General features: G+C 50.3%; 1 protein-coding gene across 1 annotated transcript; it reads left to right on the top strand.

Moving 5' to 3' along the window:
* Positions 1–259: 259 nt before the first annotated feature.
* Positions 260–24,142, top strand: COL6A2 (collagen, type VI, alpha 2). Its single transcript, XM_010566986.1, has 27 exons — positions 260–394; positions 1,338–1,936; positions 2,515–2,535; positions 3,258–3,323; positions 3,881–3,934; positions 4,045–4,089; positions 4,280–4,306; positions 4,579–4,605; positions 4,708–4,752; positions 5,970–6,023; positions 6,406–6,468; positions 6,734–6,796; positions 7,719–7,808; positions 8,676–8,738; positions 9,145–9,207; positions 9,351–9,413; positions 9,959–10,021; positions 10,439–10,489; positions 10,886–10,921; positions 11,305–11,367; positions 11,600–11,662; positions 11,952–11,987; positions 12,246–12,291; positions 12,882–13,034; positions 13,293–13,745; positions 14,077–14,115; positions 22,557–24,142. Exons 1-27 carry the CDS (start codon positions 289–291, stop codon positions 23,162–23,164), a joined length of 3,060 nt encoding a protein of 1,019 aa, XP_010565288.1. The 5' UTR covers positions 260–288; the 3' UTR covers positions 23,165–24,142.
* Positions 24,143–24,197: the final 55 nt, after the last annotated feature.

The raw sequence follows: 24,197 nt of genomic DNA on the forward strand, positions 1-24,197 counted from the left end.
ATAGCTCTATCACCTGATCCCTCCCTTCAGACTGACAGAGAAGCTAAAGCAGTTTTAAATCATTCGCCCATACCGCAACAAAGCTAATTACTTAGTTTTCAAGTCAGTACAAAAATCTACATTAGTGGCCCAGTGATGTGTCATGGTGTTGGAGAGGTCTTGTTTTTCACAGACAGGGTTTACAAGGAGCTTTGTGTCTTCCCAGCAGAGCTAGGAGATTGTATATTGCGCTTAACATGTAACTTGTGTTTTCCCACAGGCATCTAAATATCCAGAGGAACTGCTGAGATGTTCCGACAAGCCTTTTTTTCCACTCTCCTTTGTGTGGCTCTAGTTCCTCTCCATGCTCAGTTTGATGGGGATCCTGGAGATGTCAGTCCTACCTCCTGTGCAGGTATTAACCAGATAATTTGGGTGTCTCTTTCCTTTGTAGGCAGCAATTTCACCAAAAGCAATGGCCATGCTCAGTTGTAGACCCTGCTCAAAAGGAACCGAGTGGCACATTACACGTCTCCTGCCCCTTTGCACTCCTGGGCAGTGCCCTGGGGTAGCAATCCATCTGTAGGGAACACCGTCCTCCACTGAAACTCCCATTTCTGGGTTTGCATTGGAGTGCAGAGACGTAGAGATTGAAGAGCTGGGGTCTGCCAGTAGTGGCTTCTCCCGGCTGACACAGTATTAAATACCAGTCAGTCAATTGCCAGAGCTCAGCTCTGTATCTGACATCAGAGAATAGTCCATTTTGAATTTGACGATTTCAGCACTTTTCAGTTGCGGTGTGGAGGAGGTGATTTACGTGTCCAGACTGACTTTTACAAAAAATGGCAAGATTTTCAAGATTGATTCAATAGTGAGCAGATCTTTGAAGTCCTAGACACTGGAGAGTTGTCTGACACAGATGTGTCGAACACAAATGTTATTGCTAGAGCTAAGTGGGACTTGTGCTTTTTCCAGTATCGCAGTTGGGTACAATCTTTTTGAAAATGTTTATAAATCAGAGAGCAACCAGCAGCCTGGTAGGCAGGGCATTCATTTAGTTCAGGAGAGCAAAAGTCATACCGTTGCTCCTCTTTGTTCAAACCTGACACTTAGTACTCAGTTTCCTCATTTCCTCCAACCCAGGTGCAAATAACTTCTGAATAATAAGAGTTGCAGCACCCTCACAGGAGGCTGAACCTCGAGCTTCGTGCTGTGGTTTGCTCTCTTCACAACTCTATGTGCTGTCTTGTATATGCTGTCTATATACGCTTCTTGGTCCAAGTTTCTGGGGGACAGCGAAGGGGGTGCAGCAGTGCATGAAGTGCTCTGACATGCTCTGAATAATTGTCTCCATGCAGAAAAGAGGAACTGCCCCATCAATGTGTACTTCATCATTGACACCTCAGAGAGTGTCGCTCTGCAGACTGTGCCTATCCAGAGCCTCGTGGATCAAATAAAGCAGTTCATCCCTATGTTCATCAATAAACTGGAGAGTGAGCTCTACCAGAGCCAAGTCTACATCACTTGGCAGTTTGGTGGACTTCATTACTCGGATGTGGTGGAAATTTACAGCCCTTTAACGAGCAGCAAAGACATATACCTCACCCGGCTGCTTGCTATTAACTACCTTGGCCGGGGCACCTTCACGGACTGCGCTATCTCCAACATGACAGAGCAGATCCAGACCCAGATGGCCTCGGGTGTGAACTTTGCAATAGTCATCACTGATGGCCATGTCACTGGCAGCCCCTGCGGGGGGATGAAGGTGCAGGCTGAGAGGGCACGAGACATGGGGATCAAGCTCTTTGCAGTGGCCCCCAGCGAGAACGTCTACGAGCAGGGACTGCGAGAGATCGCCAACCTGCCACACGAGCTGTACCGCAACAACTATGCCATCACGCAGAAGGACACCCTGGAAATCGATGAGAACACCATCGATAGGATAATCCAAGCTATGGTACGGAGTGCTGCCTGAGGTGCAGGGAGCATAACGGGGCGGGGGGACAAGAGAAGCAGCGCATGGATGCTTTCTGAGCGGCCCCACAGTGGGTTTTGGCAGGGATCTAGAGAGCACCTCTAACAGGGAAAAGCCTCCGTTTTGTTTCTCTTCCTTTTCTATGTCCTTTTAGCACTTATGGGCCAAATGAAGTCTCGAGCATCTCTGGTTTCTCTGGTTAGGTGCTTCACCAGGGCTCCTTGGTTTGTGCCTCTGTTCCCTGGCATGTCTGGGCAGGCTACCACCCTAGTCCTGGCTCTTGCTCAAGGCCAGACCCATACCCCAGCCTGCTCCCCATCCAGGGGTGTGCGGAAGAGCGTGCAGCACCGAGACGTGTGCTCACCATCAGCATGGTCTTTGAGGCCCCACCTGTGAGACACTGTTAAACGGGGACTCTGCTGAGAACATCTTTAAAGCCACGGGACCTTTACCACCTCCTCTCCCTTACCATCACACACACTTCCAAGGGTGTGATGCTGTTTTTCTCTGGGGGCTGACCACCTTAACTGATTCTGTTCATCCTGTTTTCTCCTTTGCAGAAACACGAAGCCTACGGAGAGGTGAGTGAGCAGCATCTTTATACCATTGCCACATGACACAGGTTTAAGTTGCCTCTCTTAGAGAAGACCAGCTCATACCCCAAAGTAGCAGGCCAGATCTTGCAGTGAGCTGCATGGGATGGTTCTCTGCCTACCTGTGGATCAGTGCAGAGCTTGGGAATCCATCTCCTTACACAGTGGTTAAAATGGCGTACTGGACTCTTCGCTTTCTGCCTCCCCCTCATCTGCAATGAATTCAGGTCTATTGAATAGATTCATTTTATCACTTTGGAGGCAGGTTTTGCAGGGGCTCTGCAAGCTGAAGTTCCTGCCCTGCTGGTGTCACATGGACAGGGTTTGGCACACATAGGCAGGAGTGTGCAGAGCGGTGCTCTAAAGAGCATGCACATCCCCTGATGGCCCCAGAAAAGCAAGTCCACATGACCTCACCTGACACTTAGCAGTCCTGTTCTTTCAGTTTGGGCCCAGAGCCAAGCCGTAATGAACATGCATGTGGCAACATTCTGCTTTTAATTTACAAGCAGCATTTTTCTGCATGCTTGTTGCTGCCTCAACTCTGACCCAGCTGGAGCCGTAGTAGTTTTTAGCACTGCAGTCACAGGGACAGGTGCGTGGAGAGCCATGGTGCAGAGCTGAGCTTCGGGTGCACGCTGGCTCACCATGTGAAGCAGCCAGCATGCTGCAGTACCACAGTTACACCTCCTGTTTAATTTGTATTTCAGTGCTACAGGATGAGCTGCCTGGAGATTGCAGGTCCGCCTGGTCCCAAGGGATACCGAGGGCAGAAGGTAAGTTGCCCTAACCTGTGGGAAGAGGATAATGCCAGTATCTGCCACGAACACTGCAGGACACCCTAGATCCCACCTCAGCTGCAGCAGCCTTCACAGGTGTAACACCCAGGTGGGAAATAACTCCCCAGCATCTGTCTTGGCCCTGGGATGCTGCTGTGCTGCAGGGAATGGAGCACACAGCCATGTGTGCCAAGGCCGATGTATTGACAGCAGTGCAGAAAGGCATCCAAGCATTGGCCGTGCCAGCCACAGCTGAAATCTTCAGCACCTGAGAAAAACAGGAGTGAGGCAGCAGTTGTCTCCAATTCTCCCATCCTCAAGAGCAGAGCTTTCACATGTGCAGGGTGTCCCACTCTCCTGCCCTCAGCTCTGTGTCCTCCCCTCCCCACACAGCCTTTCCCCAACTTCCCTGGAATAAAGCAGGTCCCACTACACCAGCACAGTGCCCCAAGCTCTGTAGGAACAGCCACAGTGAGCCTGATGCTCCTAGAAATTGCCATTTTCTCACAGCCAGCACCAAGCCCTGACTTATGCTGGGTTTTTTCTTTCCTTAGGGTGCAAAGGGGAACATGGGTGAGCCAGGCTCCCCTGGGCTGAAGGGACGACAGGTAAGTTGTGGAAAGTCCCCTCCCTACTGCAGCCAGCAGTGCTGTCCCTGCATTAGCTGGGGCCACGTCTGCCGTGCCTGAGCTAACTCTCCATGTCTTCTTCCCTTAAGGGTGACCCGGGTATTGAAGGTCCAATCGGATACCCTGGCCCCAAGGTAAGAATCCCATAGCCAGTGACTGAGCTCTTTGCATTCATTGATTTTTGGTAAAGCAGGGGGAGCGCTGCTTCTCCCTCTCCACCTGCCTGTTTCCTACCCGTGCCCCCCCACCCCGTATGCTGCTGCCTCAGCTGCTGCTTATCCCCAGGCACTAACACAGCCGCCTTCTTCTTTTCTTTTTGTCTAGGGTGTCCCAGGACTGAAAGGAGAGAAGGTGAGAAAGAAGAGACCAAATGGCTGTCCGGGCACTTGGCAGGGGATGCACACCTTTCTGTTGCAAAGAGGGAGAGTTTGGCTGTAATGGAGAGAATAACAACCCTATTAATATGTAATTACAGACATGGGGAGGGATTTCCAGGGGCATCCCAAAGCCTGTCTCCTTCAGGCATTGCTTGTGATCTTGTGAAGTGTTGGTGTTTTTACTGAGCTAAATGGGCGGGAGGGATGTAGGCAGACTGGCTGACTCCTGTCCTCTTCTTCCCCCAGGGTGAGATTGGATCCGATGGACGGAGGGTAAGAAAGGATATTTTCTAACTTGCATGTTGTTCCAGCTACCAACCCTTGAGTGTGCGTTAACAGATTGCTGATCCCTCTTCTTTTCCCCCTCGATCCCAGGGTGCCGCTGGTTTGGCAGGCAGGAACGGCACTGATGGACAGAAGGTAACAGCACTGGGAGCACCCTGTAATGTTGCTCCTGATGTTTCATTTCTTTACCCCACCTTGTCCCCACAGATTGTTTTGTTTATCCCATCCCACATGCTAGCTTTTTGTTTTGACTGAGGTTTCTATGAACTTATTTGCACATTATTCTGCATGTCGTGTAGAAATATGTGAACCAGCTGGAGATTAATTAATTCAGGTCACAGAAGTGCTATCCCCTCATCAGCAAGCTCTCTGCAGGAACTAGATGTGTAACTGGGGCTGTGCTCCTGCTGCAGGAGGTGACACGGCCGATCGTCTGGGTACAGAGATCTCATCTTGAGTGTTAGTGACCCCTACAGGACAAGTACACAGAAAGCTTTGCAACAATTTGGTTTTCAAGGCAGTTCATTGCAGAATCTGAAATTTCATCTCTAAGCCACTGCTTGTTCTTAATATTAAAGCCCTAAAGCCAAGTTCAAGTACCTTGTAACAAAGCCTTGAAATCCTCTGTTCCCTCTGTGGTGAGGGTAGAGGGCCATGACCTCCCTTAGATCTGCATGCCATGCAAAGGTACTGCAGCAGAATAGCCTAATTTGAGATTATTTCAGCTGGCTTTGTCCAGCCAGCGCACATTGGTTTTGCTCTGCACTTTCTGACATACCCAGCCAAGTACATCTGTGACATAATACCAGTTCTTCTTCCCGCTCCTTAAATGCCTGCTGAAGCTCTAAAACACTTGAGTCCTTCAGTACCCACCGCTCTCTAGCCGGGGTGAGCTGTCTAAGCACTGCCAGCAAAGCCGTTCTGGGGCATAGAGCAAGGCAGTCATTGCTCTCACAGCGTCCATCAGGCAGCGTGATGACTGCAGACCTGAGCTGCTCTCACATGAGAGGCACGACAGAGGACTAGCACAACCATGGACATGAGTGACCACCAAATCCAGCTTCGAGGGATGTGTCCATCACCCAGAGCATGTGTGCAGGATGAGCGTGCTTGAACTCCCACCAACACCCATGCTACCACTCAGGGCTTTTAGATTGTTTTCTCCTCCTCCATTTGAATCTGCACACCACATTCCTGTTTAAGGAATACAGTCACTATTTATTCTCTAGCTGATGACAGGTATGGTCAGCAGATGATGTTAAAAATCAGTAGCCATTAACAAGAAAAGCCATATTTTCCCTTCAGACACCTACAGCTTCTCTGTCTTTTTCTTTTGAATGCTATCTCTCCAGGGCAAGCTGGGGAGAATTGGACCACCGGGCTGCAAGGGAGACCCCGGTGACAAGGTAGGAACACTTTACTCTTTCATTCAGCACATCAGTTGTGTAGCTGCTGCATGAGTTGCACATGTAGAAAGATGGCCAACAAAAGGTTACTGGCCCATTTTCCTACCAATTGCATGAGCTGATCCCAGGCCTGGGATCCCCAGAATGCAGAGCACAGCCTGATTTTTTTGTGCCTCCTTTCCATGGGCACGTAAGCTGGGATCCCCCAGTGTCCCTCCCCTCCACATAGAGAGGAGGAGCTGCTCCTTTCATCAACACTAGCAACAAGCAAAAACATTTTAGTCTCTAGAGCAACTTTCTGAGACAGCTGGTTTATTCTGCAGGAAAAGTGCATATTGTTGCAACTGAAAAATGTGTTGTTCTTTGTTCTTTCTCTCCCTAGGGCCCTGATGGCTACCCAGGAGATGCAGGAGACCAAGGTGAAAGAGGAGATGAAGGCATAAAGGTACAAGTTCTCTGAACAGTGAGGAGAGAGTGTGGGCAGAGGCCGCCAGTGGGGACAACTAAACACCATTGCCTGTATTTACTCTTAAACCCTTTGCTACTCATGGAGCCTGTAGGCTCTGGGGTCTGGATGACATCACCAGACACAGGAGCCAAGGGAAGAGCCTTGCTGGCCCTGCTCCTTGGGCTCCTCATGGTGCACATCAGTGGTGCACAGCAACATGTTGATGATGCAGGCAATGACCATTGCTTTCTGGCTGTTTCAGGGAGATCCTGGCCGGCCTGGTCGCAGCGGACCCCCAGGACCTCCAGGAGAAAAAGGAAGCCCGGTAGGTTCATGCAGCTTTCAGATGTCTCCAGTGTCTTACTAGGGTCTGCTCCACATGGCATGGAGCCAGAGCAGTATCAACTGGTGGTCATGGGGCAGCTGCAGCACAAAGATGACTGCTTGCCAAGGCATCCTGGTGATTCTGCAAATTAGCCCACCAGCACAGAGAAAGCACAAGCCCTTGCGTGGTCGAGTGAGGTCTGTCGCCATGCATGTCCCCACCAGTACCGTAGGAAGTGTCATGTGGGTAACAGGAGAGGGCACTGTGCAACTTCCCTGCAGCTGCCCAGAGCAAAATGAGAATGGGTCTCGAGCGTTTGTCCAAAGCAGAGAAAAGCAGGCAAAAAAGACTTAGGAGGATTTACCTTTCTAGCCAATCCATTGCACTGCATCTTTCCTCTGCTTTCCGTCTTCTCCTGGCCCTGTTTGGCCATGGTTTCCCCTGCCATAGTCTCATGACTTCCTCAGTGTTTGTGGCAGTGCCAGTGTTTGCAGGCTGTTTTTATTCATGTGAGTAAACTTTAACAATTAGTTGCTCGGAGATCTAATGCAGGCTTTACCCACTGCACTTTACCTTATAGCAGCCAAAGGGATTGCTATGCTGATGGCCGGTTACTTCAGAGATAGTGGAGGAGGCTGAAATAGCCCTCCGGCTTTAGGCAGGGCTGGACAAATGCTGTAAGGAAATGCTGACAAGCCTTTGCCCTGGCTGATGGAGGAAAGGTGACACAGCATCACAGTGCTCCAAGGCTGGAGCCTGTGCACGTACCTTTAACATGCAGACATGGTGGATGTGTGGAAGCATAAATTGTATGCTCATACGCACCCTTGCTCAAGAGTGGACTGCTTGACACAGGGCAAGAGGTGTGCGTGTGCACCTTGATCTCTCTTCTGACAAATTGTATTTCTTTTTCTTCTCCAAGGGACTTCCAGGCAACCCTGGACCTCAAGGGCCTCCTGGAAGTAAGGGAAGAAGAGGTGAAGCAGGACCTCCTGGACCCAAAGGAGAGCCTGTAAGTGTCTGAATAGCTCTCTGGACAGTGGGCACACCATGGGAGCCTGATGCAGTTTCATGGATGAGCTCTGAGAAACTGTCCCATTTAGCCTGCCTGCCCTGTCTTCTGCACCCCAAAAGATGTGCAGATGCTGATCTCCTTGTCTCCTCCATCTTTACAGAGCAGTACTTCCATAATCCTAAACCTGATGTTAACCATTTCACCTTAGAGAAGCATCCTGTATTCCCACATAATCACAAATGCCTCTACGGATGCCGGGGACCCTTTGGCTGTACTCTAGCAAGTTCCCCAAAACTCCAGCTTCTCAGAGGAGCTCACAGAGTCAAGATCTGCTGGCTGTTACAGTAGAGCTCTCTGAAAAGGGCAGCGTCAAACCACAGCTGTGTCACAACATCAATGGTGCCACACAGACCCAAGCTAATGTGATGGGGCACTGCAAAATTTGGGGAGTGGGTTGGCGATGACATTCCTTGGCAGAATACAGCAGCATGGCTCCACCAACACCAAGAGGCCAGAACCCAGCCGGCTTGTGTCCTTGTGCGAGATCTGGTGGGGGAAGCAACACTGGATGAGCTTGGAAATAAAGCAGAGTCTTTAACCCTGAGGGAATGAACCACAACTGTTTGTGGTCACTGCAGTGACCACCCTCCTGGAAGAATAGTCTGACTATGGCTTCCCAAAAGCCAAAGGCAAGATCACCCAAGCAGTGCCAGCATGGGCATCCCTGCTGCCAGGCACATGGTCACTAAGGGGGCAAGGAGACGTCTCTTGGGCCAGGAGGGAGAAGGCAGGGCAGCCAGGCATCACTGTCCAGGTAGCATCCATCTTTGCATCCCATTTATGTGACTTTCTCTGTCTGTCAAGGGTCGACGTGGAGATCCAGGGACAAAAGGCAGCAAAGGCACTCCTGGGGCCAAAGGAGAAAGGGTGAGTAAAGCAACTACCCAGACTATTGCAAATGTGCCCAAGGTGCACAAGACTGGGGTGTGTGATGCACTACTGCCCAGCTATGAGGCATCCAACACCAGAGCTGGGAATTACAGATCCCACTGGGGTCTGCATGTGTGCTCTGCTCCAACTGTGCCCGCTGCCTGCCCTGGTGGCAGCAGGTACAGCCTCCTCTTCTAGGGCTTGATCCAGAGAGGGAATGAAGGGCAGCAAAGCTCAAGGCTGAGACAAGTTCAGAGGGCACATTGCCCTGACACTGTGTTTCAAGCCAAGAAACACCAGATTTGAGAACGGCATCATGCCTGCTCTCTCCAAGGAGCACTGCCATGCACACAAACAGCATTGGAGACATCCCTGACCAGGATTATCTTTACCCTCCTCACAGGGAGATCCTGGTCCAGAGGGTCCTCGTGGCCTGCCCGGTGAGGTTGGAAGCAAAGGAGCGAGGGTAAGCATGGAGCAGGGGTCAGTGACAGCTGGGAGGGAGGGAGAGCGCTGCTGCCATCCAGGGCAGCTTACCCAGCTTTCCTCCTCATGCACATCTGCTTGTACCTGCCTCTGCATGTTCTTGTGTCTTGCTTTGCTTTGCAGGGAGACCAAGGGCTGCCAGGACCTCGAGGCCCTTCAGGTGCTGTGGGAGAGCCAGGCAAGATAGTAAGTCATCCTGGGGCATCTGTGTAACCATATCCTCCCTCTGTGGTGAGAGCTTGTCCTGCTGACATAAGCTGGCTGCACTGTACCTTCCGAGGGCAGCCTGCCTGATCTTTTCTCAGGGAGGCTCAAAAATTAGCCTAGAGGCCCCTGGCTAGCCCTTCCTGGGGCAAGGAGAAATTGCAGGACCCAGGAGTCCCTGCTTCTCCATCACTCCCAGTCCCAGGTGTTCCCATGACAATGTGGAAGGGACCACGTCAGAGCAGGTCACGGGGCAAGGAAAGATGGGGCTCCCCGGGCGCCCATTTGTCCTGGGTCTGTGGTTAGTCCAGCACCCCACTGTGGCAGTAGTGCCGTGACATCTGTGTGGCTCCATGGGATGTGGGAACCCAAGTCAGTCACTGTCACAGTAACCTCATCAGAAGGGGAGATGGTCTCACAACATCGTCTCAAGAGCTGGTTTCTCCAGCACGGTCCCCTGTGCAGTCAGGGAGCCGCAGGGAACATGCTCACCCAATCCCTCTGCTCTCCCCAACGCTATCCTGCAGGGATCACGTGGGGACCCCGGTGACTTGGGCCCAAGAGGTGATGCCGGACCACCAGGACCAAAGGTAAAGTCCCTGAATGCAACTCTGCATTTGAAAGGGTATTTTTGTGTGCTTTTTTGCTGTTGTTTTAAAAAAATGCAGTTTCCACTGCAGAAACTTGTATGCCTCAGAAACTGAATGGCTCAAACCTGAGCCTCCCTATGGGGCAGAGATGTAGTTCTTGCTCTGGCCAAGGTAGCTCTGATTATATCCCTCACCCTGCACAGATTCAGGGGTGTCCCTGGCATGTGACATCCCCAAGACCCTGCAAAGCCTTGCTCTGCCCAGCCATTCTCAGTGTTTCAGGGCCAGCTGCAGAAGTCATGGCTCCTGGTGGTGTCTCACACCGAGAGAAGATGAAAACTGCTCTGACTGTCACTGGCATCGCCAGGTCAGAAAGGTCGGGTTTGGTTTCTGATGGGTCATTTTTTTCTACCAAAGGGTGACAGAGGCAGACCTGGCTTTAGCTACCCTGGACCCAGAGGACCACAGGTATGTATGCCTTGTCCAGCACAGATGTATGTGCCGTGAGGAATCCTGTTTCAGTGGAGGTTGCTGTTGGAGCTGAGCAGCCTGGGAGAAGAGGGAAGGAGGAAGAAAAATGATCAGGGTCACAAGAAAACGTGGACCCCGCAAAGGGTGTGATGGGGGCTGAAGACTGGGACTGAAGCTGGCTGCAGCTCCATCAGCTTTGTGGCAGATGTGCTAGGGACCCCAACCTCAATGGCAGTAATGGGAAGGTGGCTGTGGCCACCACCCCAACCATCAGCCTGAAGCTACACCTGCTGTTCAGCTTTGTGCCCCTCACTGCAAACTTCAGATGCATGCGTGCATGGTGCAAGGCCAGTACTGGTCAGGTGCTGACCTCTCCTTCCTCTCCCTTCGCAGGGTGACAAGGGTGAGAAGGGGCAGCCAGGACCCAAGGTGAGTGTGTTTGTCTCCATCACCTGTTTTTTGTATTGACTGAAATGCTGACTAGTTGTCGCGCGACCCTCTGGGTGCATGGCCAGGGAGCCTGTCCTGCTGGAAGCTGCCCTGGCTATTCCCTGCAGCTGCAGAGCCTGGGTATATCTCCCAAGCCCATCTCCTTTTGAAACCATCTGAAATATGCTTTGCAAAACTTCTTTATTCTTAGTTAATGCCTATGTAAACACCATTTATTTACTCTATGCTGAGCTGCTGGTTTAGAGGGTGCTCTCCCGGGCCAGGCAGGCATGTGGTTTTGCTGGGCTCATAGCAGTAGTGCCTCCGCCTGAGCACATCCAGATGTGCTCCATGCCGGATCTGTTTCTCCTTCCTTTGAGCAGGGAATAAGAGGTGAGCTTGGACCAAAAGGAGTGCAAGGAACCAAAGGAGCGAAGGGGGAACCGGTAAGCAGACTTCCCGTACTGCCCGGGGGGTCAGCATCCCCCTCCCACACCTCTGGCAGGCGTGCTGGGGATGGTGCTGCCCACTCTCCTGCCTGCCCTGTGTCCCCAGGCTGGTGACCACACTTAGCAGGGCTGTGCCTGACAAGGAGGTCAGGAGGAGCCCCGAACACCAGAGGCTGCATCGCCAGCCTTGCTGAGGAAATATTTGACCCTTCCTTTTTTTTTTCCCCAGGGTGACCCTGGCCCGGGAGGGGAGCCTGGACTCCGCGGTCCAACTGGGGAAGCAGGCCCTGAGGTACAGTACCATTCTGTCGTGTCTGAGCAGATGTTCCAGCCCCCTCCCCTCCTCCCCACTTCTCCTTGATGCTCTAAAGCCCAGCAGACCCCAGCGGGTCTCCCCGCAGCAGGACTTGCTGGAGGGGACACCAGCTGCCAAATGTGTCTGCTGTCTCCCCATGAGGCTTTCCTACCCTTCCCATGGCAGAACTCTGCAAAAAGCCATGTTTTGATGGCTCTGATGTCTAGTTCCCAAAAAGGAAACTCATGGGAAAACTGTGCCTGAAATCCCTGTGCTCTCCTTACAGGGGACCCCTGGCCCACCAGGAGATCCTGGCCTCACTGTAAGTAGCACTGCTCTGCAGCCCCCGGTGCTCTTCCTCCTGGGGCAACTGTGGCTTTGCTGTGCACAGCCTGAGAACAAAACAGGGTGTCAAGTCCTGCCACTGCCCGGCAGAGGTGGTCTGTGGCTTCCCACGGGAGCCAAGGAAAGAGCGGAGCGGGCTAGCTGGGTGGGAATGTGAAGGGGAGCCTTTCCCTTAGAGGGGACAGATGTTGCATGAGGGGAGGGAGGCACTCACCCTGCACCCCTTTGCTGGCAGGACTGCGATGTGATGACCTACGTGCGAGAGACGTGCGGATGCTGTGGTGAGTGGACCATCGCCTCTCCCCGGGGCAGGGGAGTGACCACTCGAGGGATGGAGAAAGGGGGTCAACCAGAGGCTGCCTCCTACCTCAGGAGCTCCCCTGAGGGAGGTCTGCCCCGTGAGCTGCCCTTTGCACTGAACTGCCAGCACGGCAGGCTCTTTGCTGCTCTGCACAGCACTGCACCCTGCAGAGGAGGCAGTGCAGGAAGTCCTTCCCTGCTCACCCCGGTCCCAGCCCACCACTGAGTGCAGTGGCACTGCAGAGGTAGCCTGGCTTACCTCCCAAAATTTAGCTCTGCCATCACCATCACAGGAGCAGTGAGCTGTAATATAGAGTTGCATGGTCCACATAATAGGGTAGAGTATATTCCACAGCAAGATTTAAAAGGTTTCTTTTGATATACGTCAACAGAAAGATGCATGTGAAATCCTCCCTAGGCTGCCAGCTGTGGGCAGCACCACAAACCCTGTGGGTGCTTGGTGTGATGCCAGCTGTCTCCATCTTTCCATAGATGGTCTCTTCTGCCCTGGTGGCTCTTGTTCCCACCATCATTGACCTTTGTGTTTTCCTCCTTCTGTCCCTCTCCCCAGACTGTGAGAAGCGCTGCGGTGCCCTGGACATCATGTTCGTCATAGACAGCTCAGAGAGTATTGGCTACACCAACTTCACCCTGGAGAAAAATTTTGTTGTCAATGTGGTCAGCCGGCTAGGGTCTATTGCCAAGGACCCCAAGTCGCAGACAGGTCTGGACTGTGCGGGTACAGAGTGGGGCATGGGGAAAAGAAAAGGGTCTTGGATCCCTCCAGCTTCCATGTTTGTCTGTAGCTGCCCTGGTTTGCAATCCATCTGTCCATCATTTTCACAGCAGTTTCTGCTCTTCCCTCTTCCCTTCCCAGCTTTGTAGGCCAATCGGGCAGCTCTTTGCTGATATGAAAGTTTGCTGACTTTCTCCATTTTTCACTGAGGATGCAAAGCCAAGTAACGTGATGCTTCATTGGCAGGTGCCCGTGTTGGGGTGGTGCAGTACAGTCACGAGGGGACCTTCGAAGCCATCAAGCTTGATGATGAGCGCATTGATTCACTGTCAAGCTTCAAGGAAGCAGTGAAGCGCCTGGAGTGGATCGCTGGAGGCACCTGGACACCATCTGCCCTTCAGTTTGCCTACAACAAGCTCATCAAGGAAAGCAGGCGAGAGAAAGCCCAGGTGTTTGCTGTGGTGATCACAGATGGGCGCTACGACCCCCGGGACGATGACAAGAACCTAGGGGCTCTTTGCGGTAGAGATGTGGTCGTCAACACCATTGGCATTGGAGACATGTTTGATCAGCCAGAACAGAGCGAGACCCTGGTCTCCATTGCCTGCAATGAACCCCAGCGAGTCCAGAAGATGAGGCTCTTCTCAGACCTAGTGGCGGAGGAATTCATTGACAAGATGGAAGACGTGCTCTGCCCAGGTCTGTACCTGTCCTTACACAATTCTTACTGGAACTGGAGTTTTGACTCACAGGGTTTGGGGTGAGGGACGTGGTGCATTGCAACGATTGCAGAGACAGTGTGTCCCAGCAGGTTGGCCAATAGCTCATAAGCTGGGTCATTCATGGTAGGGGCTGACCTTTATGTAGCCCTGGATGAACAGTCCTTCCTCAGATACAGGCCAGCCTTTTGGGGCAGTCCTTTGGAGTCCTTTCCCCTTGTAAGAGACCTTGCCCTGCCACCCTAACTGTGCAAGCTGTGAAGGGGGATGGCAGCACATCACTCAGTTTTCCTTGTTTCTTTTCCTTCCAGATCCACAGATCGTCTGCCCTGAGCTGCCCTGTCAGACAGGTAAACATTACAAGTAGCTTCATGCCATCTGCACAAAGTGGTAGGTCCGGGGGAGAGTGCACAAGGCTCAGGAGTGGGAGGGGGGTGTGCAACCCTGTTCATTCCCTTTGGATGGCAGGAGTTCAGGAAATAGCGTTACTTTACGTGAGGAGAGGCTCCAGGGTTTCATCTCCTGCTCTTTTCCTGTCTCTCTGAGTTCTAAGCACAGGTAGGTACGAGTGTACCCTGTTAGTGCACCAGTGTGGCTCAGCCCTGGTATTCCTTCCTGTCCCAGTTTCTGGGAGCCACCAGGTTTTGACCTCCAAACTCAGCAATTCATTTTTTACTTGTTCCATGTCTCTATTATACATCAAGTCAAAACCCCCTTGCTAAACTCTCCCGCCCATGTGACCTTTGAAATGCAGAGCCCAACCTGCAGCACTGGGCAGGATGCTCCATGGGAGTGACAAGGGCAGAGCAGGGGGTAGGGACCGTTTGGAAAATGACACTACAGTGGACCCAAAGCTTTGGCTTCTCTAACGCTGGCTGTATTTAATTAACAATTAACTCAGGGTGTTGGACTAAAGGAAAAAGGCTGTAAGGATCCTCTGGTATAAAGGAGACAGCTGCTGCTCGCTGCAGGTAGCTTTACTTGATCACATTTTGCTTGTTAAGAGGTAGATCTGCAACGTGAGTTCCTAGAGATCCTGTCTGTCTGAGTCTCTGTGCCTGTTTAAATACAATAGATGCACTATTTGCTGATACATACAAAGCTTATAAGGGACGAAGTTTTGCCAGTTCTTCCAATTTTTATCTCTACTCTTGCCGTGAATGTTTTTGTGAAAGTCCCCAGCTTCAACTCAGCCTTCTACAGAATCTCAAATTTCATTTTCAAAGTAGTCCCTTTGTTTCCATAAAAAGCAAAGGAAAACTGGTCCCAGGATGCTCAGAAATCTGAAGACAGAAAAGCTATAATTATTCCAATCTAAAATCTCTCACTAGTTTGAGTATTTGCACCTGGCCATGCAGAGAGCACAATGTCCAGCCGTGATGCTGAGCTATCTACACAGGCTTCTCTGCAGTGTCCTCTAAGGAGCTTTGTCCTGCGGATCCGTGCACAAGGAGGTGACTTCCCCATGCCACACTGGTGACTGCTCAGGTGTCTTCAAAGGTTTTGGTCTTTTCAGCCTCTCTGTTTCTGAGGAACACTGCAGGAGAGAGACTGATCCAAACAGTGCCACACTCATGTTCTCCTAGACTTGGGCCATCAAAGCCTTCCAAAGCAAGGTGAAGTTGGCAGTCCTTTCCCTGTAGTGCACTTGGGTGTTTCTGTTCCTGATGCAAGGTGAGAACAGTTCACTGGTACCTGAAAGTCGTGGGGACCAGAGCAGAAATGGCTTGAGGAGGCATCTGAGGGGGTTCCCTCTTGGGCGAATCTCTCAATCCATGCCGTAGGCAGACCAGGTCAAGTGCAGGCCCTACATCTGCACCCCAGAGGACATGGGAGGTGGAGTGACATGGCTGGGTAGGTGTGGGCTTCCTGTGAAAGTGCCAGTACACCCATCCCAGCATGGGCAAAAGTTGTCCTGGTGTGCAAGGATCTGTGCTAGGCCTGGTAGACCAAGTTTTAAGTGATACCCAGGGATTCAGTGGCCTTTGGGCAAAGCGACTTCCACGTGCCGCACTGGGTGGTGCATGATGCTTTGCTGTCATCATCTAGAAGGATTTCCAATGAACACATTTGTGTAGTGGCAAGGGAATGTGTTGGATGGGATATGACATAAGGCATGTGACAGAGCCTGGGGCTTCCCTGTTCAGTGCTCAGCTTCCTCCACTTCTCTGAGAACATCTCAAGAGTTGGTGCCAATTCACCTGCAAACCCTTTGGATGGAGATGATGCCCTTCGCAGGGTATGTGAGTGAGCTTCGTGCACATCCAATGTACATGTCCAGTCATAGATAGGCCAGACAGGTTCAGGTCAGGGAGGCAGCTACACCCAGCCCTGTTCTTGGCCCCACGGCTGTTGGACTTGCAGTCCTGGCATTTTAAGGAGCAAATCAATTGCGCATGCCAGGTATCCTGGCTCCAGCCTGGGTATTGTCAGCAAAGCACAGAGAGGGACAGGTATTACATACACCCCGGCTTCCTCCCTGCTGCCTTGCAGAGCCAGGCACGTTGCCATTTCAGGTTCACATCTGCAGATGAAGGCATGCTGCCTCAGTGCTTTGCCTAAGGAAATGCAGGTTTTCCTGTTTTCAGGACAGACCCTTGTCTCCCTTTTACCACCCATCAGTTACTGTGGTGCTAACAGGATGCTGGAGTGTTAAATGGGTTAAATGCTGAGCAAATCTGAACTGACCACTTGCTTCATAGAAAACGCATGATGCTCTGCGAAGCTCTTTCTAACCCACGCAAAAGGCTTGGCTTTGAGCTTTGGGATTTTATTTGAATTTAATTCAGCATAGTCAGGTGGAGGTGGAGGCTCTTGGAGTCCTGACTAGCCCGGACACTGCACAGGAGCATTGCACATCGCAGGGCAGTAATTCTAGCCAAAGCGCAGTAGCCTGAGTGCCAGGCAAGGAGTTCACACAATGCTGTCCCTTAGATGCCTTTCTGGCTGTACAGCATCATGTGTACAGTTTGCACCTTAGCAGAGTTCAGAGCTACGTGATGGCTGAATCCCATAGGCAGAAAGAAGTTGGACCCTGTGGCCCTCTTCCTGAGCACTGCTCTTTCTCCATCATGCCTATGCTGAAGGAAGGAACTGGGCAGTTAAGGTTTCATGTAATTTTCTGAGGTCTCTCGGTTGATGTGTGAGTGATTTCAGTACAAATCCCACGGTTCCCCAGACATAAATGTGGCAGAAAGATTTAAAATCTGGCTTTGGTCTTTGCTTCTCTGTCCTCATTAGCTCTGTTCTTCTCTGGTGCAGTGCACGTAGGAAAGCCAGGTAGCTTTCAGAGACACAGCCATTGCTAGCAAGCCCTGAAAATATTCTTTTGACGCTCACTTGCAGATGACAGGAACCCTGGGAACATAAACCCACTTATTTTCCGCCCCATGGAAGAGGGAGTCAACATAGATTTCCCCAGCACCATACATTCGATCGCCCAGTTCCTAAACTCCACGCGGGAAACCCAGGACCCCAGCATGTACACCCAGCTGGTGGCCACTTTGGCCTTTACCGCCGAAAAAGCCAAGTTTGCCACTGGAAATGAGCGGCAAGAGTGGATGGACTTGTTCATTGACACCTTCAAAATGGTGCACAGTGAGATTGTGGGGGACCCAGAAACTGTGCTAGGGCTTTGCTGACATCTCTGTTAGAGATCACGTGAAGCGGTTGGATAAAGAGATTGAGTGGAGGTGGTAATCGTCTTTCCTCGAGTGCCTGTTTGGCAGAGCGGACAGGCACATTGGTAGATGCTTTTAGTTTAGGAGAAACACAGGCAGTGAAATGGCTTGGTTGCGCTCAGCTAGGGATGTGACGTGAGGGGCAGTCCTCTCCAGCTTGGCTGGCTGATTGAGCATGGCGGCTTTCCCCAGTGATGTCAAGAGATGCTTTTGCTTTACCCACTACTTTTCTGCAGAGGACCTGCACTGCCTCAGTCTCTGAGCCAGCAATACTGCTCCCTTCCAGCCCTCCCATGCTTCCACCCTGCTCCAGCAGGCTAGCGTGTCCCAGCCCTCAGCCGCGTGTGAGCACCAGCCTTCACCAAGGAGGCTGCCGGCACATGCGTGTCTGAGGGCCAGACCAGACCCCTCAATGTGCTTTTCCCATGCCTTCCTATGTACGTATTTGCTGACTGCTTCTGAAGCATCTTCTGCATCCTCTCGCTGGGTTACTGTGAGGGCTGTCTTCAGGTCCTGCAAACCATTTGTGTGGCAAGACTGACAAAGCAAGGTGTATCTCCTCTTGCCACAGCGAGTGTCTCCAAACAACCATTCAGTGGGCAGTTGGGGATATTGAAGGGAAGGAGCAAGCAGTACAGGAGAGGAGGCATCCCTGGCTTTCCATCGAGCACCAAAACCTGGGGAGTGCTTCTCTCAGAAGCTGTATGAGCTCCTTCTGCCTCTTTCTCTGCTTGTACATTTGTGTTTCTTCTGTCTGAATTAGCAACATGTACCTGTTCGTATCCAAGAGATAGAGGTTATTTAGGGCCAGGTGGTCCAAAGCAAAAATCCGGGACTGTGCAAACCTCTGTGACGCGTTACATAAGCTATTTAAAAGCAAGTATTTAAACATGATACAGTATAGCCCATTCAATCCATTCCCAGTGCTAGTTTGGTTCAGAGAGAGTACAGACCCACCCCTTGCGCTGCAGGTATGTGCACTTAGACAAGGAGTGATATGTCCATGAGCTCAGCTGCCCCTAGTTTTCACAAAAAGTCAGGCAGGTGACTGCCATTCCTGCCTCCGGAATAACTACTGCCCTCCCAAGCCCTAAGAAGAGAAAACAGCATTTCACGTGCAGACATAAGAGGAAGTGTTTACTGCCAGCAAGTGAATTCTGCAGCCTCTCTAACTGACATGGTATTATTGCAATAAAGTATACTGAGCAAATGTCATATTTAATGGGCAGAAGGGAGATGTATGGTCTTCAAAAATGTGGTTGGGCTGTAATGTTTCCAGGTGTGCAAAGCAGAGCCAGTTTCCAAGCTCAGGCATGGGAATTGGAATGAGGAACTTACCCTCTTGGAACTTCTTACAGTCTTTTCAACATCTGGGGTTTGCCAGTCTAGGCTAGAAGCCATCCAGCAACAGGCATGCAGGGGAGATGTTTATGTTAATCAGCACATGAGCAGATCATACACACTGCACAAAAATAATCTTTCTCCCAAGGTTTCAGCACTTTTTGCTCCCAGTCTATAGGGACAGGGAGCTCAGAACTGCTGTTGGCATATAATAGAGGGAAAAGAGTTCAGATAGCTTTATGTGGTGTGTTCTGTACTTTAGGTGAAGGCAAAAGGATCAGCCTGTGTCTGAGTCCGTATGCTAGCATCTGATCATAATCCACATGTTCTGGATAGTCTGTGCAAAGCCAAGCTCCCTACTCTGTTTTGATTTTTACCCCAAAATTAGCGTGTGACTTAGCCGGCTGGGATGCAAGTAAGAGGACTGAACTCAGAATAGTTAAGCTGCTCCAGCCATGATGCTAGACGAAAAGCTCCCAAAACCCACTGATTTGAAGAGAACATCTCAGGGCTGGGACGTTTTGCTGAACAACATGAGGATTCAGCAAGACTTCAGCAAAGGGGGTGTTTGTTTCATTTCATCACACAGTGGCTGTTTATTTCATTTCCTTTGGAAATATTTCCTAGCAAAGCAGTACAACACTGGAAACAAAGGTGTTTTGCTAACATAATCCTGGCTAATCCCTTTGATAGAATCAGATAGATTTCGTCACAGCAGTGGTTCCTTCAGTGAAGCTCTTGGGCAAAGGAAGGACACAGATAAGGGGTTGGGCAAAGGACAGTCCACACTTCCCCAAAGCCATGGGAGGGGTTGTGAAAGGGAGAAGCCCCAGAAAGGGCTGGGAGGTCAGTCCCCATCTCACTGTCACTTTCATCTCCACTGTCAACATTGTGAAACAATAGAGGGAATACAAGTTATGCAGGTTTTTGAAGAAGCAGGAACATGATGTGAATGGGTAGGGTTAGTCTGCACATGCATGTAACTAGACGGGTTGCTAATGCAGGAAAATCAATGGTATTTCTGCTTTTTGTTCATGTCTGTTAGATGTCCTCAGCTGTGTCCTAGCATACAGTACGCAATAGAGTGAGCTGCAGGCATTTGTGCCTCGCTGTAAGCTGCATGAGAAGAACTGGTGCTCCAATTAAAAGCATGATGTGAAGATTTTAGTTGGCCTAATTCACGGTGGTGCCTCTGAGAGCTAATCTCCCAGTTAAGGATGAGAATCTTGTTCCTCACTGCAGGAAAGGGCACTTGGGTCCTCAGCCTCTCAGAAATGGGAACAAACTGCAACCGAAGTGTGACACTGAACAGGACAAACCCAAGGTTTTGCTGCACTGCTCGCACCTATGTAACGTTCCCATGAGATAACTCATGTGTAAAGGCATCTTACCACACAGCTCAAAGGCAGCCCTCTCCAGTGGTGAGGGCTGAGCAGCAAGAGGAGTCCTGGGGGAGTGCTTCTGCAGGAGAGGCTGCCTAGAGAGCCAGCCATGTGTTATGCTCTTGCTGAAGACCTGCAGAGTGATGCTGCTCTCAGTTGCTGTCTGCTTAATTAGGAGCTCTCAGGGCTTACTTTGGGTCATGTGGGAGGGGCGGGGATCTTGCTTGTTATCAAAAGAACCATGACTATATGTAGACAAGCAAAAAGAGAGACAGCCTGGTAAGACTTCTCCAACACAATATGCAGCCCTTACTGCCACCCACCCACTTCCTCCTGCTTTTGCAGACCCCTGTGTAGATTTTGGACTGTGTGGTTGCAAGGGGCATGCCTTCCAGCCTTTCCCCCTTCACAACTGCACAGAGCAGGTGAGGCCCAGGAGTGCAGGCACTGCCAAGGCAAAGTACCCTTGTGGCAGCAGCGCCTGTGTACTGGGAACTGCAGCATCAATGTACCTTTAGACAACATTTCTGAAGGAAGGTTGGGCAGAGGTGAGTACATACCTTTATTGCTTTAAAGGAGTGGAGTATTGCAGTTGAATTTGGAAATATAAGATTCAAAAAGCTCATGGGGGAAAATCATCACTTGGAGATTGGTTTCTACTGTGGTCAGAACTGGCATTGCAAAAGCCTGTCATTCGTAGTAAGGCAATGTACAGTAAGCACCATTCAAGGCATGCCATCATTGTAGATATGTTTTACAGTGTGGGCTAAGGAGAAATGCAAGTCTACAAGGTCAGGGAACATGATACAGAAACAACCATGGATTTTTGCTGTGTCCAGTGAGTTAGGTCAAACCACAAGTACCAGCAGAAGTTCCTGCATCAGGTTTGACTGTTTTATCATGGATGGAAGTGGCGCCAAATAGTCTGCGAGCTCAATGATGTGCACCATGAGAGCTTCTGCTACACTATCTTGTGCTGCTGGATTTATGTTGGACACTGTCTCTGTAGGCTCAAGAATGCATGTATCTACTTTGCTTAAAATACAACTTCACTATTTACCAAATATTGACTACACACATAGTACTCATATACTAAACAGTGATCCATTTGTTGCTCAACTCACACAAGGAATTACACCAGTTCAGCACCCTACCATGCTGAATCCAGGTGTAGCAGCATTCAGCACTGAGGAAGCACTTTGTCAAGTTGGATTTGATCATAGTACAGAAATTCAACCTAATGTGATACTCCTATCCCAAAAGTTAGCCCTCGTTGCCAGAAATGGAAGCTCAAGCTGGGGCTGCTCCAGAATCTCCTATTCCTTGCCAGTCATGCAACACAACATAACGTGGACTCCAGGACTTCACTGTTTCGAGATTCAGTCTTAGAGCCACAGAATTGCTTGACAGTAATATGGCCATTGCCCTGCTGCCAACACAGGGGGTGGCCAGCCGCAGCAGGTACATCACAAATCAATAGTGCTGTTGCAATTGTATTCCTGACCAGTGCTTTCAGCAGAGAAGGAAACTCAAGAAGAAAATTCAACAATGCAGAAATGGAAGTGTTTCTCAGAGAAGCAGTGCACGCAGGGGAATACCAAATATGCATAACTACTGCAAAGGGATGAAATAATAGTCCCTAACTAACAGCTGACTCCAAAGATAGCTATTTTCTTCTCCTTTTATTTCTGAGTTCATTCATTGCGTATATTAATATGTCCACATACCCACTTTGTAGACAAGTGCTGTTCTGAGTGCCTGAAGAACAATGTCCCACTGTGTTTCACTCAAATATTGCTCAGTTATATATTACAAAAGCTGCTTTACTATTGAACAGGTGCACCGACAAGGATAGTCTTGTTTTCCAACCATATGACCCAACCTTTATAAGTTCTTCAGGAATTAGTGCTTGCTGATTAAACTAATCTGGGTGAAAGGTATGAAAATAGCTTTCATCCTACAAATCTGTGTGTGAAGAGTAGCTCTGAAAGTAAACCACTCTCTAGAAGTAACCAAGAGGTTTGCAGATACTGCCTGCCATTAATCACTGGATATTCCTCTTACAGATAAGAGCTGGAAACTGCTGTAAGAAGGTAGATGTAATTCTGGGACTGAAGTGCACAGACCTGTCTAATATTGTGGAGGTCTGTCACAGGCCCCAGAATTATCATTCATAAAGACCTAGTGCCCAGGAGCTGAGGGCATCAAAAGCAAAAGCTCCTACATTACCAGTTGCAAAGACAAGCTTTGGCAGCAGAGCGGGACTGGTCCTTCTTTGGACAAAGATGCACGGAAGTGACTCCAGCCCAAACTGCCCAAGGCAAGCCCCAACCTTATCGTGTAGGCTTTCTTATGCTCCCAACTCTTGTCTTCTTCTTTCTTCTGCAGAGCTCGCAGTGGCCCAGTGCACGCAGCGGCCCATTGACGTTGTCTTCTTGCTCGATGGCTCTGAAAGGATCGGGGAGCAGAACTTCCACAGGGCCCACCACTTTGTGGAGGAGGTGGCCCAACAGCTCACGCTAGCCAGGAGCAACAGCGACAACATGAATGCCCGGATTGCGCTGCTGCAGTACGGCAGTGAGAGGGACCAGGATGTGGTCTTCCCACTGACCTACAACCTGACGGAAATCTCCAGCGCCCTGGCACAGATCAAGTACCTGGACTCATCCTCCAACATTGGGTCAGCCATCATACACGCCATCAACAACATCGTGCTCAGCCCAGGAGACGGGCAGCGACTTGCCCGGCGCAATGCTGAGCTCTCCTTCGTCTTCATCACTGACGGCATCACAGGAAGCAAGAACCTCGAGGAGGCCATCAATTCCATGAAGAAGCAAGATGTCATGCCCACGGTACTGGCTCTTGGGAGTGACGTAGACATGGACGTCCTGCTGAAGCTTGGCCTCGGGGACCGGGCAGCCATCTTCCGGGAGAAGGACTATGACAGCCTCTCCCAGCCCAGCTTCTTTGACAGGTTCATTAGGTGGATATGTTAAATGAAGGGAGTGCACATGTCCTCCTCTCACCAGTATACACACCCCTGATATTACCTGTTTTATTTTCTTCCCTCTGTATGGTTGCTAGCAACTCTGAGCTGGCCCAGAACAGCTGCCCTCTGGGTCCTCCTTTCTAGCCAAAATCCAGAGCTCTTTTTTGATTTTCATGATGAAAAGTCATGTATCTCACATTTATGGTGCTAATTAAAACTAAGATCAAAGCAGGATACAGAGCCATACATCATATTTCTGTAAAGCTTTACACACACCAAGCCATGACTTGCGTACGTACTGTAATCCTAGGAGGGCTTATCAGAGAAGCGAGAAACCTTTCCAGTGTGGCAGGACAAATGATCATCTATAGTTTTCAAAAACTCTCAATATCCCTCGGTGTCCTGTGAGGAGCTTTACAGTTGTGACATCCCCTGTTCTTTAGCAAACCTACTTCCAGATTATCTCATCTTTTTTGTTCTCTCGGTACTTCTGCCCTGAGAGGACCAAGTGAGTTAATGACACAACACATGCTGCTTGAAATGGTCAGCGACTTGCTTTCCTTTTGCATGGCCCTTGGTGGCTTGCTCCTCTTTCCCGGGAGCAACGGGATGGTGAGAGGTTTTGCTGCCTTCTACAGTTGTCTGCTGAAGCTCCTTTTGGGGCTCTATCTATCCTAAATTTCACAGGTAATTTTTAAGATTTTTATTTTCCTGTAGGCCATATCTCCCTTGCTTCCTTCTGCCGTTCCAACCTTCATCAGAACCTGTTCATTTATTACTGCATCTCAAAATCCTGGCTGAGAGGAGCAGCATGCCTCCCAGCATCTCACAAAATACTGGGCAGCTGCCCCAGCTGCCTCCCTGTCATCACAATGTGCTCAAAGTAACCATGGTGCCTTCTTCCCACCGGTATCTGCTGAGCAATGCCCAGATTTGAACTTGAATTGTGCTGTCTGCAAAAATAAACAAACTCTTTTCACCCTATCCTGAAAAAGCCTCTTTATTCTGTAGTTTGTCTCTTTTTTTAAATTATTTTTAGG

This window comes from Haliaeetus leucocephalus, unplaced genomic scaffold, assembly GCF_000737465.1.
Source record: "Haliaeetus leucocephalus isolate CR32 unplaced genomic scaffold, Haliaeetus_leucocephalus-4.0 Scaffold223, whole genome shotgun sequence".
NCBI lineage: Eukaryota > Metazoa > Chordata > Aves > Accipitriformes > Accipitridae > Haliaeetus > Haliaeetus leucocephalus.

Bases quoted from the DNA above. Each gene is read 5' to 3' on its own strand.
- COL6A2 (XM_010566986.1), top strand. From the start codon at position 289: ATGTTCCGACAAGCCTTTTTTTCCACTCTCCTTTGTGTGGCTCTAGTT. The intron at 7,809-8,675 runs GTAAGTGTCTGA...CTGTCTGTCAAG, and splicing joins CTGGACCCAAAGGAGAGCCT to GGTCGACGTGGAGATCCAGG. The intron at 11,368-11,599 runs GTAAGCAGACTT...TTTTTTCCCCAG, and splicing joins AAGGAGCGAAGGGGGAACCG to GGTGACCCTGGCCCGGGAGG.